This window comes from Augochlora pura, chromosome 4 (genome assembly GCF_028453695.1).
Source record: "Augochlora pura isolate Apur16 chromosome 4, APUR_v2.2.1, whole genome shotgun sequence".
NCBI lineage: Eukaryota > Metazoa > Arthropoda > Insecta > Hymenoptera > Halictidae > Augochlora > Augochlora pura.
This window is the reverse complement of record NC_135775.1, coordinates 5,698,416-5,717,132: the sequence shown is the minus strand read 5'-3', so window position 1 is coordinate 5,717,132 and position 18,717 is coordinate 5,698,416. Positions and strand designations below refer to the sequence as shown.

The window sequence follows — 18,717 nt, the reverse complement described above, 5'->3', positions numbered from 1 at the left end:
ATCGTAATTTCTTTTAATCAGCAATTAATCATTCAAGTAAACGTAAACAACAGTAAATATAAATTACCTTTTCTTAAAAATTATTAAAAACGAAAAACTAATTATTGTAACTATGAAAACAAAAATGATACGACAATGGGTTAATGACCATCGCACTTGCACATTTAACGAAGAAAAAGCCATAATCTATGCCACAGATATCGTGCACACAGAAGCGGCGCGAAATTTAAGAAGCGCGACGTCCGCCGCGCACTTTTATCGCGTGGAAAATATTCGAAACGAAGTGATTGGGTGTCCCGGGCGGAAAAGCTGACGCTGGAAGAGGAGCGGCACGGGGTTTTTGTCGTCGGCAAATGGGACGGTAACGATCCGTGCGTGCCGCCTTTTCACCTGGTCCAGGCCGAAAAAATACGGGCCGCGGACGAATCGGGAGCGACGCGCGCCTCGGATTTTTCGCTGGCTAAGGTGGATGGCGTACGGAAAAACTCGGCGGCATATCGTAAGAATCGATCTCTCTGCCGGCATGCATCGCGCGCGGGGGGGCCCCCACCGCGTGCTGAAACGTCTGAAACGTCTGCGTGTGTGCCCCGCGCAAACGAGCATCGTTACGCTTGCATCAGCACGGAAACGGCGATTTCCGTCTTCTTCCTCGATGCTCTGCCTCGGGAATATGATCGGATCTCGAGGAGGAACAACGGTGATTTCGGGGAGGGGCAAGGGGGCTGTTTGTAAACCGGAGCTATCGCGCGACAGCGTTGCGCTATTAGGCAGGGAGATAGAGCCGCGAGATTAAGCGAATCCGCGTTGGCACGTGACGGGCCACGATAACGCGTGCCAAATTATTAACAAATTATTGTCGACGAGGGGCCGCGTGTCACGATTCGCGTCCGTTCGCCGTAAAAGTGGAGGGAACGATTAGGGAGCTTACGGCGGAAAGAGGTTCCGTTCGCGGAGATTGTTAACCCTTTGCCCTCTATTTCAAGCCCAGATCTAAAATAGCTATTTTAACCACTTTCTTCACAGTTACTGCGATGAGGAATTTTTCAATTGATATAATTTCTTCGAAGGGACAGAATATTAACATTTAATCCGTGTCTGAATTTACTCGAATATTTAAATATTAATAACAAGGGATTAGAATTTTATTTCAATTTTAAAGAACAGAATAACATCCATGATAATTTATTACTAGTAATTACCATCGCGAGTCGGACTCGTCAAAATACGGTAAGGGGTTAACCAGCTGTATTTCCATTTTATATAACTTAGTACAGTTCGTGAATATGAAAGTGAGTCTAGTGAATCATAAAACTGTCACGCTTTTAACAATCTTTTAAATAGAAGGGTCTTTAATAATATCAAAATTATTTTGGAAATGGTATAACGATTTTCATTGGCGCCTCAAAGGTTAAGGGTTGAACGTTTCGTGCACAATAAGCTGATGGTACCCGTTATGAAACATCGTCTTATTTGGACTCCCTCTTGAAACAGTAGCACAAGTAATACAGTAAAAAATAGATAGAGCACGAAAAAGTGGATGTAAAAATTCTATCTATACTTTTGAACATTGCTCTTTATAAATTCACTCGTATAAATACTATTATGTAACAATCGCCTGTAAAATTAATGTTTATTCGTCCGTGTTATACATGCAGAGAGAATATCGACGACTGCGAAAGTGAACAAAATTAAAAACTTTTTATTGCTTCCATAAATAGACCTCAAGTATTCACCTTACGTACAGGTAAGTAAAAGAAACGCAACAACGAATAAAACAGGAATGAGCTTTAGCAGGAAACCAGTTGCACGGAGAAACAATGCGTTAACCGAGGAGGAAAAAAAGTTGTAACAGAATATGGTCGAGATAGAAAAGAAAAATTAAAATTGTAATATGTGAAAAGTGAATATAATTTTACAGTTTGGATTAAATTTATAATGTTAATATTATATGGTTTATATATATTTTTCATGGACAAATATAAAATATATGGATCTTGTACACCTTTAAAAGCACTCCGTAACAGGTATTTTTACCTTAAATATGTTCATCTTCAATTTCTACAGGATTTAACAAACATTTCCCACGGATATCAATTTCACAGATTCTTTTCAAACACAATGGTTCACCGTTTTTTCCGTACGGTTCTTGAAATTACAAACCGCGCGGCGCATCAGTTCTTTTTCTTCGCGTACGCGCTCGTATTATCGGTTATCAACGTGCTCTCTTTTTTTTCCGTTGTTAATGACGAAGCCGCGAAATTACAATGTTCCGCGTGCCACGCAGAGCGGGTTCGTTGGCTTTTTTTTACGCGTACAATACCGGAGGCGGCTCGGCGACGCACGAGTTTAAAAATACGCGGAACAACAAACAATGGCCACGCGGGCGGCACGTATATACTTTTCTTGGCTCGTTATTTATGCTCGCATTTGTCACGAATAATTACACGAAACAATGAACAATTTCAGAATAAACGGTAACTGGCGGCGTGCATTGTGACGAATACACTGCCGAATCGCATCTGACCCAATTTTAACAATAACAATGATAATAGACGTAGGCCGCGAAACGTGAGTATCGTTTTCTCCCTGGGACATAGTACGGAGCAAAATGTTTACCATAGAAAACAAAGAACATTGGTGACCATGCAAGGAGAGCCAAACAAATGATACCGTGGCCGTGGACAAAGTACAAAGAACATGAATTTTGTTATTACCAGTTATTCCAATAATGAGGCACGCGAGCATTTTTTTGCTGTTATTGTTTCGACATGCGCGAGCTCGCAATCGCTTTCAATTAATTACGATTCGATGGAAACAGAAGCTGCACAGTAATAATAATTACGAGATTAAAACAAACAATTATATGTCATTATTTTCTCTACGTGATTCCTAAAAGAGTCTCTCTGTTTCTTCGTACGAAGCCGTGGATCTTGTTTCGATACAGCAAGCAATAATCAGCCAACGTTGTCTGAACCATTCAAAGTGTAAAGAGCAAGTTTGATTAATGAAAACAGCCATGACAATCCACCGAAAGAGATCGCGTTTTCGAGTGCGATAATTTTCCTTCGGTCTTGGTACTATTCGAGCATTATCGTTCTAGCCGGGGTTATCTTTAGCCGGACGCTTTGTGATCGTCATTCGACTGAAATCAGTCGATTTCGGGGTGTCTAAGCGAGAAGCCAGAAGCTGCGTTCAATCATCGTATCACGAACCTAACGTTCCTGTATCTACTTTGCCGTTATCTATGGTTAGTAATTTATAATTATTACTGTTACTTTTAACTATAAAAGGTAGCCGAAATTTAGACATATTTGCAAAACATTTGGCGTATTTTAGAAGCATTGTCGAGTTTCGATGACGACTTTCGTGGTGAAATTGTAACGGTGATGATTTTTATTAATTTTATTTTTTCGCAATTTTACCGACGATGAATTTCGGTTATTAATTTCTTTTCTATTTAGCTAAATGTATTATGTCATTTTGTCAGTAGAACAGACATCTCTATCTTCTCTAAACTCTTGTTTTTAAATTCTTTTAATTTCTAATTCGCTTAATTTTTAGTTCTTTCAATTTCTAATTCTCTTAATTTTTAATTTTTATAATTTCTAATCCTCTTAAATTTAATTCTTATAATTTTCAATTCTTTTAATTCCTACATCTCTTAATTTTTAACTCTTTTAATTTCCAATTCCCTTAATTTTTAATTCTTTTACTGCCCGAAATTAAACCTAGCCAGATTTCCTCAAAATCCACAGTCTACCGATCACTACACCTCCAATCAAATGACTAGCCATCTACTTCGAATTCATAAAGTTTCTCCCGTAAATCAGTCACCCTCTCCATTCTAGCCAGACCATAGAATCCATAATCGTCAGCCATTAGATCGAACGCATCTTTACGAGTATGTCAGGGATTAATAACGATCGGAACATTTCATTACCCCCGTTCCACTGCGAGCCTCATTGTTCCCGAAACCCCTCGCTGGAATATTATTACCCGTTCCCGTAATCGCGGCGAGCCGGACGGAAAAACTGCATGTGCGAAGAACTGTGACAATCACGAGACTTGGAGACACAGCCGATCGAAGAAGCCGTTCGAACGAAGGACTAGGTCGAAGGTCGCGCGGCGATAACGACCGGCCGAAGCGATACGGTTGCCTCACGTTCGAATAAGTAACTCGGCCGACCGGCGATCGTTTGCAGTCGATTTTTCGCGCGTGTCGCAACTCGGCGGATCGATCGAAATCATGAAGGATCTGAACAGGAAGAACGGGGGCTCGCAGAACGGGCACCCGGTCGATTCGATCGAGGGCCGGAGCAACGGCGATCCGGACGAAGACCTTCTCGTAATCATTGCGTTCACGTTCACGTATAGAATCGCGATTTTAAAGTCGTTCGATTGTGTTTGTTAGGAGAAGTGTACGCGAATCGCAGGAAATGAGATCGATACGGGCCTTGCTCAAACGTATTCTGCCCTCGTGTCTCGATATCTCTGCTAGCTTGTTCGCGATGATTCAAAACGTTGCCGCGATGTTGCACGCCATCGATCGGACACTGGGAACCGGGTTTGCGATTGGGACAGTGTCAAGATACCCGCATTTTTCTGCGCAGAGCAATGAGGAACCCTTGGTCGACCCCTTCTGCTTGGAGGAGAACCCTCAGAAGATCAGCTTCGAGGACATCACCTCGGCGGCGTTCAAGATCAAGTGCGGGATCGTTAACACACCTTGCGTGGTACGTTGATTGACTGTAAATTGCAGATATTTTGGTATTTTTAATTTAATTTAGCCCCGACTGAATTCTCAACAGTTCTACAATATTAATTTGGTGTATACTCAATGTTGGATTTTTAAATAAATAGTGGAAATTTCGTATCTTGTTCAGCGTATTTTGATACAATTAAAATGTATAAATTAGTGTAAAATTTAATTTCTAAATCCAAGTGAATAATCATAATCATAATAATCATAATCATAATAATTAATCAATAATTATTTACGAGTCTAGCAATAGTCAAAATGTTTAACAAAATTGACAGCGTTTTTCTTTTCACCTGGACACGAATATCTCATTCATTCTTCTAGTTTTAAAATTGTTTAAGAAAATAGACGCTTGTTACGAGAATGAATTTCCAACAAGGTTGACAGAGAGTTGTCAATTGTTTCATTGTGATTAAGAATGTAAAAATCAGAGCATTGGTGATTACGATTGGGATTGTGTCGAACGGATGATGTACCAATTGGACGTAAACAGTTTTATCAATGCACAAGTATGGAACATTACGCAAGCATTTCGCGGAACGTCAGTTTTAATTTTAGAATTGCAAGAAAGTTTTCCGTGTCAGATTGACATTACGGGATTTTCGAAAAGTAAAATTAACAATTGTTACATAAATCAATGAATTATGTAATTCCCATTGATATCGTTCATGTAATATTTGTGCATCAGAATGATCTGTGGATTTTATACATTTATTAAAGAAATAGAAAGATAAAATCAGCGAAACGATTTTCGAAATTTAACGTTGTCTATGCATTATATATTATTTTATTTCTACGTATTATTTTCAACTTACTGAAACCATTTTATAAATTTAACGATGTCTATACATTATGTATTATTTTATTTCTATTATTTTCAACTCAGTGAAATGATTAAAAGAATTTTCTATTTGATTCTTATTTCCTGCGAAAGACATAGAAAATATTTATTTTACAGATCCACTGTCTACTAAAAGAACGAACCAGTATACTCAAATAGAAACCACATAAAACATTTTTAATTATTTATAATTTCGGATCCTTTTAGCTGCTACATGAATTCTTAACTCGTGTAACTGCATAGAGTCCTGAATTATTGCAATTTCTGTCGAATGGCAGAGTAACAAGACAGTGAAACGTTTACATATTTATTACAACTAAATTATATCTACGTAGAATATACAATGTAGAGCTGCTACTGGAATTAGAATATCTCGAAAATATTTAAATATTTTATAGAGATTCGCTTTTGCAGGGTTGAAAATTAAAAAATAATACCAACGAGTATTCTGTGAAATTATGGAGTGTTGAAATTCGTTTATAAATTTCACGAAACACGCAGATCTATTTTGCCATTAGTTTCAAAGATTGCGATAGGATTCCAAGGGCCGCATAATCGAAAGCGAATAATTTCTTCGTCCAATCATTTCCACAGCGATCTCGACTGTCGGAGCAGACAGGGATCGATCTGTACCTGAAGAAGGACTTCCTCCAAATAACCGGAAGCTTCAAAGAAAGGGGGGCCAGGCACGCTCTGTTCATGCTCACGGAAGAGCAGAAGAAGATCGGCGTGATATCGGCTTCGTTGGGCAATCACGCGCTCGCCTTATGCTATCACGGCTACAAATTAGGGATTCCAGTGACCGTGGTGATGCCTACCTTAGCACCGATCATGAAGATCGCCGCCTGCCGACAGTACGGTGCCACCGTGATCGTCGACGGCCACGATATGGGCGAGGCGAAGCGCATCGCTCTCAAGTATTCGAAGAATAAAGGACTGATCTACATCAACGGGTATGCAATTGTTTTTGCGGAGACGTATGCTACCGTAAAGTAATACTGAAAATGTCAGTAATCCCTGTGACGTTTATTAGTCCGTCCCGGGAGATTGTTTCATTCTCCTCTGACGAGCACAGTGCATGTTTAGAGTGACTTTCCAATCAAGCTAATGGCGTGGTTAAATAAGCATGGTCATGCTGTTTCTATGTTCTCAAATGGTTTAACAACATTCTTAACCAGGTTCGCGAGGTATAGCAGGTATTTTATATCGCTTCGTAAAAACGTCAAAACGATTCCGACGTGAACCGGAATTATTTTTGTTAATTAATTGAAGCATCATAAAAATATGAAAATTGATATTTATATCTCAATTGTATAATTTCTTGACTCGATCAACGAATAGCTTTTTCATTTTACTAAAAATTAATAGACTACCATCAAGAACAATTTCTACCGCAAAAATGCATAGATTTTTCAATTATATATTCTATTTTTCTAATTCTTTATTTGTACTATTTTGAGCCTATTTTCCCTTGAATATTTATTTGCAGTATTATCTTCTGTGTGTATCGAATGAGAGAAATTAAATACATTTCCGGTATACGTATCTTTACATTTTATTTCTCGTAAATTGAAAATTGGTAATTTGTCGAAGTAAAGGGTTTCGGTAACGTAGTGCTCGGGGCACAAATTACGAAGTGTTAATTGGGAACAAAGATACGCATCCCCATCGAACGGATCATGAGAATGCACCAGGGTTAACGTCCGCTCTCTGATTCGATCCACGTTGCCCTGTATAATAATGCTGGCGAACGTATCAAAGAGTTCTTCAACCCGTTGGTCGTTAATCAATAATAATTAATACTAAATGATCGAAATAATAATTAACGAAGTCCCGACCCGATCGGTAATCCCACTAATCCATGAATAAATTGTAGTACAGCAACCAACAGAAATTATTCAAAGCTCGTAGCTGATATACAGTCGCTAACAAAAGCGCCGGCTTTTAGTTGCAACGTGTTGTTGAATTACATTTTACACGGTTGCGTATGTGTTTGAGAAATGTACCGACACCTGGTTGATTTCCCTCGAAATTGAATTATTGTGTCTCCAATAAACACTCTCTAACAGACTCTAACAGACTGTCCGCGAGAATGTTAACACTTTATTGTTCGATAGCCTATGAATCGGCTTTTTGTAGTGATTGGTAGCCTGTGAATCGATTGTCATGGTAACCAATATTTTGATATCTATTATTAAGATAAAAGATAAAAGTACTACGGTAAGCTTCAATATTATTATTATATAATTTATTAAATATCAGATACCCTTCACGATTAATAAAATAAATAATCGAAAAATGGAAACTAAACTTTGCCATTGAGCTATTTTAATATTATTATGTACTTTTTAATAAAATAAATAAAATAAAAATAAAATAAGTAAAATAGAGAAAGAACATATTGTTCAATGCTAATGTTATGGAAATACAAAAATGTTAGTAGTTTCAATCACTCTATAGTAAAGAAATGTTTGCGGCCGAATGGATGGTCAATGAAATTTTAAGTAAATTCGATCGATAACAATATACACAATGTTAAGTTTTGATGTATACCGGGTGACTGATTTAACTGTTCTGATTATTCTATACTGATTAACTATCTTTATCTCTTTTCTTTTCATTTTAGATACGATCATCCAGATATCATGGCCGGACAAGGTACATTGGGTTTAGAAATTATGGAACAAGTGCCAGACATCGACGCTCTCGTGGTTCCCGTTGGTGGGGGTGGTTTGATCGCGGGGGTGGCTTTGGCTACGAAAACTCTTCACCCTAACGTGACCATCATTGTGAGCCATTCTCTATTTAATAATTCACTGCCATTTGTTTTTTATTGCGTGGTCGACAAAAGAGTTAGATTCGTATTACCTTTCCGTAATACTTGATAAATATTGTAAGGCTATAAGAGACTGTCGCAATCCTAAATCTCCTGAAAACAGTCTAAATATTGAATTAATAATTTATACAAATATAAAATAATTCTTGCAAGTACAGTGAAGAATGATCGAGTATATCTTTTCGGTATTCCAGGGCGTGGAATCGGAAAGGTGTCCCAGTTTCTCTGCGGCACGAAAAGCAGATCGACCAGTGTACACCCCCATAGAATCCACTCTGGCCGATGGTCTGGCGGTTCCCATGGTGGGATATAATGCTTTTGCCACAGCGAACCCATTGATTGATAAATTGGTCGTGGTGAAGGAGGAATGGATTGCCATCGCGATCTTGAAACTGGTCGAGAACGAGAAGTGCATCGTAGAAGGTGCTGGCGCAACCGGATTGGCTGCCATATTGGCTGGCCAGTTGGACGAACTCAAAGGGAAAAGGTTCGTTTTCTAATGGAAAAATTTAGACCACCGTTCAGAATAAATTCCACCTTAGAACCTCACAAATAGGCCAATTAGTTTCCTATCTTATCAATTACTTATTTGTGGTATTATTTTGAGTAATTATTTTTGGCATTACTTTGAATATTTATTTTTGAAGTTTTAAGCATCTATTTTTAGTAATACTTACAGTATTTACTTTTGATATTATTTTCACTACTTATTTACAGTATTATTTTAAGTATTTATTTATTTTTTTGTTATTTTGAATATTTATTCGTGATACTATTTAAGTATTTAATTTTGGTACTATTTTGATAGCAGTTCTTGGCATTATTATATTTATATTTCGTTTCGCAATTAATTAGGGTGGTGCTGCCGCTCTGTGGAGGCAACATAGACACAACAATCCTAGGCAGATGCTTGGAGCGAGGTCTAGCCGCGGAAGGACGTCTCCTGAAGTTCACAGTGACGGTGTCCGATCGACCTGGCGGTATCTCGGAGCTCTGCAAAATGCTAGCGAGCATCGGTGTCTCGATAAAGGACATCATGCACGAGCGGGCATGGATCATGTCGGACATCTTCAGCGTGGACGTGAAGGTTGTCTGCGAGACCACGGACAAAGAACACGCCGAGCGGCTGAAGAATATGTTGAACCAGAATTACCAGAAAGTGGTGTTCGGTGCCAGTGACATGTTCTCTATAACGTAACAATCATCGGCGATAGATACCATTGATCATTTTTAACATCCTAAGAATTGTTAAGGGATCTTAGAAAAATTGAACATTTTATATAAGTGATAATTTCTCAGTTAGTTAAACTTGTAAATTGTGAAACTTCCGTCGAGGGTCTTTATTGATTATTTTAGACTAGGTTATTTATATCCATAAAAAAATACAATTATAATATAAAAAAATACAATTTTTTAATTCCAACCTACTGTAATGTTTGCGAGAATATTGTTATCATCGTCTAGCAAATTGGATCTTCTAACATTAAACAAAATTTAGGTCTCCCTGCCAGACATCGAGTCTTCGTACAAAATTAAAAAATCCAGATTCGATCTGCGAATAATTTTAATACGTCCAAGCCAATACACCTTTTAATCTCTATTCAATCTCCTAACCAACGTACGATCTTTAATTTAAATAATCGTATCCCCGCGCCGAGGCCTCGATGCCCGCGATCCCCCGGAAAATACGACGGGCGCCGGTGGATTTTCAATTTTCATAGCAGCATGATCTCCATAACGGGGCTTGTACATAGCAATAAAGAGATCGCCGGAGCGTTCCGGTTCCCGGATCCCCTCGCGTTATCTCATCCAGCGAGATCGATGGTTTGGAAATTTGAGAGCGGGCCGCGTGCGCGCCAGGTACGGTGTAATCGCGCGGCCGCGAAATTTATTAGAGTTTCCTTCGGCCGGGATGCATAGGCTAGCTAGGTTGGAAAACTCGGGCGCGGGGCCGGGGGCCGAGGGCCGAGCCGTGTGTTTCGCAGTTTTATACGACGCGCGGGTTACGTGTTGCTCCCCGGTGCTTCCGGTTCGCGCGGATATGATCGGGTTTTTGCGTAAGCGGCCGATCGTAAAGCCCGGTTTTACGAGCCTGATTACGCCGCGGGACAGCCGGCGCTCTTATTACCCGACGAGCACGTGTTTAACAACTTCGAGCGGGATCCTCCGTCCGTGGCAGGGGCGGCGCGTTATCGCCGGCAGGTGGTACGGGCAAATACGTAAACGAGCGGAGAATTGCGATCGCTCGAGGATTCGTGCGCCGAAGAATTCGTTCGAAGTCCTTACGACCCCTCTTTTCGCTTCGCTCTCTTCCTTTGCTTTATTTGTTTTTGCGCAGCGTGTCGCCAGCTCGGGCCCCGGACGGAATGCCGTCGTTATCGCGAATAATAGGGGAAAGTGTTTCTTATGGAAGTTGTCGGGCATGATGAAATAGAGAATTTGATATCGGCAGTTTCGTGCAGGCGCGGCTACGGATTGTTCGTTAAATGTATTGGAGATTGAGTTATTAAACGGTTTATTGTTCGCGACGAGTATACTCGTAAAAAGTAGCGAGAATTTGCTATTTCAATTGAGATGTTAGTTATTTTGAAGCCAAAATGAACAATTAGACGAAAGTCTGATTTTCACCTACGTAGAATTATTTATGATTTCTTTTATGATTTCTTATGCTGGAAACTGTATTAAAAGAAAATATATCAAAAGAATACTATTTATACCGACATTTTACATTATATATTTTACCGATCTAATTTTGCAACAATTATAGGAAAAAATTCAAAAATACATAGAAAATATAGAAAACAGTTTTTACTCAAAATTATTAAAAGATATCCTTGAATCGCTTTGGTAAAAATGGTGTTAAATAAAGATAATTAAAAGGTGTCTTTCGTCAAGTTCGATACTATTAAAAGCACTGTCGCCTTATTTTTGTTTTATTAAAATTTTTAACGAAGGTTATAAAACTTATTGCTTATACTTCCTTCATACTTGCATCATGAAATTACAACTACGTATAAAAATCCACGGTACGTTTATAAGATCCTCCCAGCCCGCTAATTAATGAATACCGAGCACTCGATTTCATACGATAGCATCAACTTTTCCTCTAGCCAATATTGCACGACAATCGTAATTAATTGGGTTCATATTTGATGCGCATCGGGATGCATATTCGATGCGTTTTCAATGCATTTTCGATGCATATTGGACTAGAATATTGACACAGTTTGATTGTACGTTCCCCAAAAAATACAACACCGAACGATACAACAGCACGAAAGTCAGTCGTACGCGCTGCACCACGGATTTTATAATTTCCATTGACTTCCATCTCGCGAAAGCATTGTTTACAAGCACTCTAACTCGATCTATTTTTACAAAAAAAAGTATCGCGCGGCTCCTGCACTCGGCAGGCTACGAGAAACGTACGAAAACGCAAAGAACACTGGCCGCGTCCGTGCCACATTTAATTCTTTAGAATTGTTAGTCATCATTTTGCGCGGCGCTTGTTTTCTCCTTCTGATTTAATTATGAATATATCGAACGGTGGGGGGGAGTAACTTCGCTGTTTAAACAAGATATGCGATCCTGTTAAAAGAAAGTTCCGCCAAGAGGCGGACGAAGTGAACTCGTATTACTCGCACCAGGCCGTGAACAATGGGAACCATTGTTTCGAGAGTTCTATTAAATCTTCCAAATAGCAAGACGCGTACCATTTCGCGAGCGGACTGTTACGCAAGTGGTAATATCGTTCGAAGGGAAACTTCGGCCACCGTTGATGAAGATTTATAATTCTTTAATACGGATCGCGAAGCAATTTCAGTTACATTAACTGTTCATCGTTGAATCCCGGGTCCCCCGGAGACGCCGTTAAACTTCTGAAACAAGCGATAACCTCGCTGCAAATTTTATCGGCAATAAAATTTTAGGGACATCGCACGGGTTTATGAGCCCGATGCGCCACGGAAAATATTTCGGTAACGCTCTGTGATTTAATGGCGTTACTTTGTCGGAGTTTGGATCTCGATTAACTCGAATACCGTGCCGGCGTAGTCAAATTTTTAATTTCCTTTTTTTATCGCATACACCAAAAGGTGTTATTCAAATTTCTCTCGCGACACGAGACTATACTCTTCGCACAATTTTTATTTACGCATACCTTTATCTCTCGAGCTCTTTAAATACACTATAAATCGCTTCTCCAAGAATAACAAGTGAACGTCGCCGCACTTGCTCCTCGTTGTACTTGTTTCTACCGCCGAGGCAGCCGGGGTTATTATTTCTCCGCGAAGGGTCAATTCCGACCCATTCGCGGGTAACAAGAACCGTAACGGGAGCGTGGAAACCCTATATGAAATTCCGCGGAGCGCGATAATATTATTTTACTCGTGTTCGAAGAAATTCGGATCTGGGTGCTCCCGCGTTCGGCTCGATTTCAACCGGGCTCGGAAGAAAAGTGTGCTCCATATGGCGGCGCGCCACGGCGATTCGAATAAAAACCTTATAAACTTTTTAAATAGTTTTCTGGAACCGCATCTATTTCGAATATTCGTGCACCGTCGCGGCGGAAAGTGGTGCGCTACCTTAACAAAACCCTTTATCCTGAAAATACAGACTTCGCTGCTAGATTCATCTCGCGGGAAGATTCATTAGTGATATTGGACTAACGGAGGTTGGATAATTTTAAAGAATTTCTTGTTCTCGATGTTTAAAAAATTAGAAATACAAGGCTGCTTTAGTTAGATGGAATTTCTTTGTGAGTTTGTTATCTTTGCCCTGTCGTTAGATTAATTTGACGCATTCTAACATTGTTCTGACAATTTTTCTTGATTTTTCAAACCGTCGGCCTTCATTTATTTTAATTCGATTAACAATTGAGTTTAATGCAATATTTATCGCACTTTTAACCTTTTTAATACTGACCAGAAGATCCTCTTTCTTAGATACTGCTATTACTATTTTATGCAATTATGAAAAAATGATTAGATCAACACACAAAACAGCAAAAACATTTAAAGTATTTATAAATATTATTACTTCACTTCCAACTCATTAAAATCGTCAAGAAGGGAAATAAATGTCTACATAACTCCGGTATCTTGTAATTAGTTGCAAACTCAGCAGTCTAACTATAGCAGAGAAACGATTATTTAAATAAAAAATTATCCGTCGGTTGGAAGATTAATTAGAGATTAAAAGGTATATTAGTTTGGTCATATTAAAATTATAAGAAGGTCAAATATTTTGTACGAAGATTCGCTGTCTAGCAGAGAGATCTAAATTTTATTTAAACTATTTGTTTGATAGTTCAATAGTTAAATTTGAAAAGATTGACACTTAATTTCGCAGGCCTGTAAAACGAATAATTATTAAAATTCGGAAAAATCCATCGAGATTCATATATCACAACAGACGTTAACATTAAAAAATGTCAGCAAAATTTGAAAAAGCACTCCAAAAGATCTCCGATTCTTTGTGAGATGACCCTAATGTCAAAGGTGCCCGTCGTCAGACTAATGCAACTTCACAGGGCCACGGTTTCGTTGCCTAACACACCGCGAATAATATATCGCACGTGCTACACGCCGTTTCAGGTAATGCGCGCGCGCGTGCGGTAAGCATCAGCGCCGCGGTGAAAGCACCGACTTCTGAAGATCCTTTCAGCAACGGCACACAATACATGACGATATGTCACCTTTCTAATATCGGGAGCCGCTCCGGATGAGTTATGACATGTGGAACCATCCGGCGAAGGAAGGAGTCGCGCCCGGCCGATGAAAGAACCCCACCGCGGCACCTTTCATTTCGCTGTGTGTTTCCAGCGTCGTCGCCGCGACTGCTCCCATTTCTTAACGGAAGCGAATGAAAACTCGCGCGGAGAGCCGCGCCAACATTGTGCCGGAAACACTGCTCGAATTTTAATATGGCTGCGCCCCGGAACCGCGACCGGATCCGGCAGTGTTTTCAAAAGGCGGAGAAACGGACCACCGCGCGAATCGACGACGAGTTTTCTTGATTTCCGCGGGTTTACCCCGTGCTGCCGTTCTCTCCTCTGCCGCGACAGACTCGACTGAATGCACGGAGAAGTTATTGGATCTGATTTTCGATAGCGAATTAAGGGAATTGTATCCGCCAGGCGACTGCTTTTATGCAGCTGCGATTTTATTGCAATCACGTCAGATATATTCGTGCAGAAATGTTCGTGCAATGCTTTTATCGATCGTTAAGCAATTAATTTTAAATTCCGTATACGTTCAGATTCTTGCTTTCGTGTACACAAGAATGAAATTATTGACGATTGTAACGAATGCAATTAATTAAGGATTTTCGATTGCCTAGTTGCGCTCGTCTAAAAGAATAGAATATCGTAGAGACTTCAAATATATTAATAATGACAATGACAATAATAATAATGATAACAATAATCATAAATTTCATATGTATAGCGAAATGAACCCTTTGATATACAATAAAAAATTCGACAACAATTAACAGTGTACAAACAAGGAAAATAAAAAGAAAAAGGGAAATCTTTCAACCAATGGTTTGTATATAATACGACATATTAAAGCTGACATAATAATATCTGATAATAACTGAAAAACGTTAAGCGCAATGTACTGTTTATAATGTTGAATTTTTAAAGATATAAAAATGATTTATACAATTATTGCCACGACAGAGTACAGTAAAATTTCCTAGCTAGAAAAGACCGTTTCTTAGTAGACCACATCGGAGTACGCAAAATAGAATTTTTCAGGGTGGCCAGGCGAACAAATGAACCGACGGAGCATCTTCCAAACAAAGATCATCCCAATTCGAGCAAATTGGACAAAAAGAGTATATAGCAAGAGAAGCAGTTTAGAATTTACATAAAAAAATAAATGCGTGTAAAGGGTAGCTAAAGTTATGGAAAAGGTGTCGGTGGAAGGACGCTGCTTCCATTTCGAAGGGGGAACTGAAGAGCGTTTCTTTCAGGAGCTCGCTCTCCCTCCCTCTCTCTCCTTCTCTTTTTCTTCCGCGCGCTTCTCGAGGTCCACTCTTTTCCTCGTTTCCGGCGCGATGAGAAAAACCGACGGCGAAACGAAAACGGTGGGCGAAGGGCGGGGGCTGCTCGGGGCGCGGGATAGCAGGGCGAAGGGAAAGTAGCAGCCGCCTGAATTTACAGCATTTAATATCGGCAAAATGAAGTACGAGCACGCCGGAGAGCGGGCAAGGAGCCGCCATTTTGCGGCATCGATAAATCCGTTTTATTGCCCGTAGCTTGTAGGTGGGCGGTCTGACTCCGGTTACCGGCCGATGCCTACGCCTATGCCGCCGCCGCCGCCGCCGTACACCCGTCTCCGTGTATCTCCCTCGCGCGTATAACAAACACCGAATAAAAACTAATGCGAGGGTCTCGAGTCGAGCCGCAGAGCCACCCCTCCCCGCGGTACACCGAACCGATCCCCCCCCCCGTGCGCTGGAGACTTTTTTGCTCGCGATTTATTTCGCGGTCTCCGGGAAACGCGGAGCCTCCTACGAACAACCGGCTCCTATTGTTATCGGCCCGACAGAGAACACGTCGCGGGGAGTCCGATACCTTCGGATCGGAATTGCGAATCGAACGCGACCCGGCGATCGTAATAGCGATATGGACATGATTGGGCTGGTTCTTCGCGCGACCATAAATCCACCGACCGGTCGAAACGCTCCTCCTTTCGATTGGCTGTCGACGGATCTTCTTTTTTTGGCGAATTTACTCGTCGACGGATAGTATAGCGAATGCGGGTTCCCTCGATACGCGCATTGGTTATTTAAATCGTAGCCGCTGGATTAATTCATTGTTATTTGATAATTTCGCGAGTGGAGGGTGGTCTTTTGGCAAATTACTGTTTTATTCACGCTCGGTGCGAGCAATTTTCTGGGGAAAATAAGATAAATATGTGGAAGCTTTTTTGCGCTAATTTCGTTAATTATATTTTGTATGTATTGTTGAGAATGCAGAAAGGTGTATAGTCTGGTAGTACGAGTTGAAGTACGACTACTACTTCTATCTGTAGGTCATTAATTAAAATCATGTTTGTGCTAGTTTTTTTACCTTCTTTCTATCGATGATTGTATGTTGTTTGTTAATAGCAGATCTTTAGACAAATTAGCATTTTAATCAAGCAATAATTTCTTGTGGTAAAAATGAGGAAAACGCGTTTTCTTTATTAACACATTCGCATCAGGCTATTTTTTCTTAAATTTTCATATAAATCGGGGCATTTTAACAAATTAAAGACATTTCAACATATATGTATTAACTTTCCTGTTAGCCCTAATTTTCAGGAAACGAGGTGCTCGAGTCTGGCCGATTGTGATCTAACAACGCCTCCTTACTCCTATCACCATCTCGCTTTTCTATGAGCGCTATTTATAACTAGAAACACGTCAGACGATTATGTTTGCGCTATATGTATGCAAGTATGAGTCTTATTCTTTATCGCGCAGATTTCATATTTTATTTATATGTCCTGTTCGACACAGTCCTAACATAATTTTTATCTAAAAGAATACAACAGCTACGCTTACAAAAATTCTCTTCGCACTCTTCTACAGGCAAGCAGACCAAATTTCTTTAATTCTCTCAATTAACCAAATTTCTCCACTCGAAAGCAGACTCACCCTGATCCAAACGAAACCGTACCGAATTCATATCGCACGTTTCTCCCTGTCGCAAATGTACAAACCGCAGCGGTCAACTTCCACAGCTCCGGCAAGGGTATATAGAACCTGTTCGGAAAAACGAGGTCTCGTTTAACAAGCTCTACACCTTCGACTTCCAATTTCACCCCATAGATCACCGGATCGTTGTAACCGCCGCGTTGCAGCAGCACACCGAGGCGAATCGGCGTCGAGATTTTTCAGAATTAGCAGGATGGTGGAGAGAGAGAGTCGGTTCCTGGTCCTGGTGGAAAGGGAGCGGATTTTCGAAGAGCTGCGGGGCCAGAGTTTTCCAAGATGAAAGTTAATTCTGCTGGATAATCCAGCTTCGGAGGGGGTGGCGTAACGAGGGCGAACGAAGATCTCTGCCGGGGGTGGGGGGGGGGGGGGAAAGGGGGGGGTGGTGGGGGGGGGGGGTGCTCTCTCTCTCTTTCTCCCTCTCTCTCTCTCTCCGCGCACGGCATTTCTTTTTCAGCTAAATCTTGGAGCGGATCGAGAGCCTCGCCGAATTTATGAGATCCCGCGAAGGGTGCGCCGGTTCGCGGGGGTGGGCGACGGGGGCCGGGGTGGAAAGGAAAAGGGGTCGGTACGGCGGGAGGGATTAACTTTGTCGAGCCATTTTGTCGACCGCGAGCGAGCTTTGTGACCGAGAGAAGACACATTCCCAGCAATTAGCCAACTCGGCCCCCATGTACGTCTGTGTACCGATGTACAGAGCGGTTAGAAAGTCCTGCGATACTTTTGGATACTTGTCTGGAGCTGTGACATCTTGCAGCCGTTATTATTTATTTGTTGCAGAGGAAGCATTTATTGACAATATTAAATGAAAACGTGTGGGTGAATCTTTCCAAAAGTAACTTTCAACACGTGCCTGCGAGTGTTACAAATTCATTTATTTCAGGGAATGATTTTTTAAATAAAAATAATAGTACTCGAATGATTTTTGACAGAAATGTAACAGAGTCTGTATATGTCTGTTTATAATTTTATCTATTAATTTATTCAACACATTCTTTAATGTATTTCTGCTAAATATGTTTGTCTTTGCGTCGACCTTAATGAAATGTGTGAAAACTGGAATTAATTGTCAGAAACGAAATAGTTAAATAATAATATTCATATTGTGAATAATAAATTGATTACACACGCGATATGTGTGTTGAATAGAAAGAAATTGTGCGATGTTATTTTTCTGGAAATTAGCGAATGAATTAGAAGGAATTAATAAAGAAGACACCTGAATATTAATTATTGATTTGTTATTGCTATTTGTGTATATAAATAGCCTGTATTAGTTGCAATCTAGTTGCATTATATACATTTCTTTTATAATAACTATAGCAAGTTGAAAAGAATAGTACAGTAGCTTTTTAATTAATCATTTTCACTATTTCATATTTGATCTACCTCGTTTTGTTATAAACGCTGAGCATCTACAGTCTATTTATTAGAATTCCGGTATCATACCGACACATACTAGTATACAAAGCAGGTAGAACAATCTTAACAAATAAATTAACATTGATTGAATGGCAAATGTAAATTAAACTGAAATATAGACAATATTTCGGTGTGCATCAAGCTTGATAAACA

At 40.1% G+C, this 18,717-nt stretch overlaps 1 protein-coding gene across 2 annotated transcripts; it reads left to right on the top strand.

The window, feature by feature from the left end:
* The first annotated feature begins 3,165 nt into the window (after nt 1-3,165).
* Srr (Serine racemase) lies at nt 3,166-9,942 on the top strand. Of its 2 annotated transcripts, none has more exons than XM_078178443.1 (6): nt 3,166-3,247; nt 4,611-4,733; nt 6,195-6,553; nt 8,227-8,389; nt 8,631-8,923; nt 9,292-9,942. In XM_078178443.1, the coding sequence occupies exons 1-6, from the start codon at nt 3,245-3,247 to the stop codon at nt 9,632-9,634; spliced, it is 1,284 nt and encodes a 427-aa protein (XP_078034569.1). In that variant the 5' UTR covers nt 3,166-3,244; the 3' UTR covers nt 9,635-9,942. The 2 variants fall into 2 exon arrangements, with proteins under 2 accessions (XP_078034569.1, XP_078034567.1); XM_078178441.1 differs by lacking the exon at nt 3,166-3,247 and adding an exon at nt 4,213-4,345.
* Nucleotides 9,943-18,717: the final 8,775 nt, after the last annotated feature.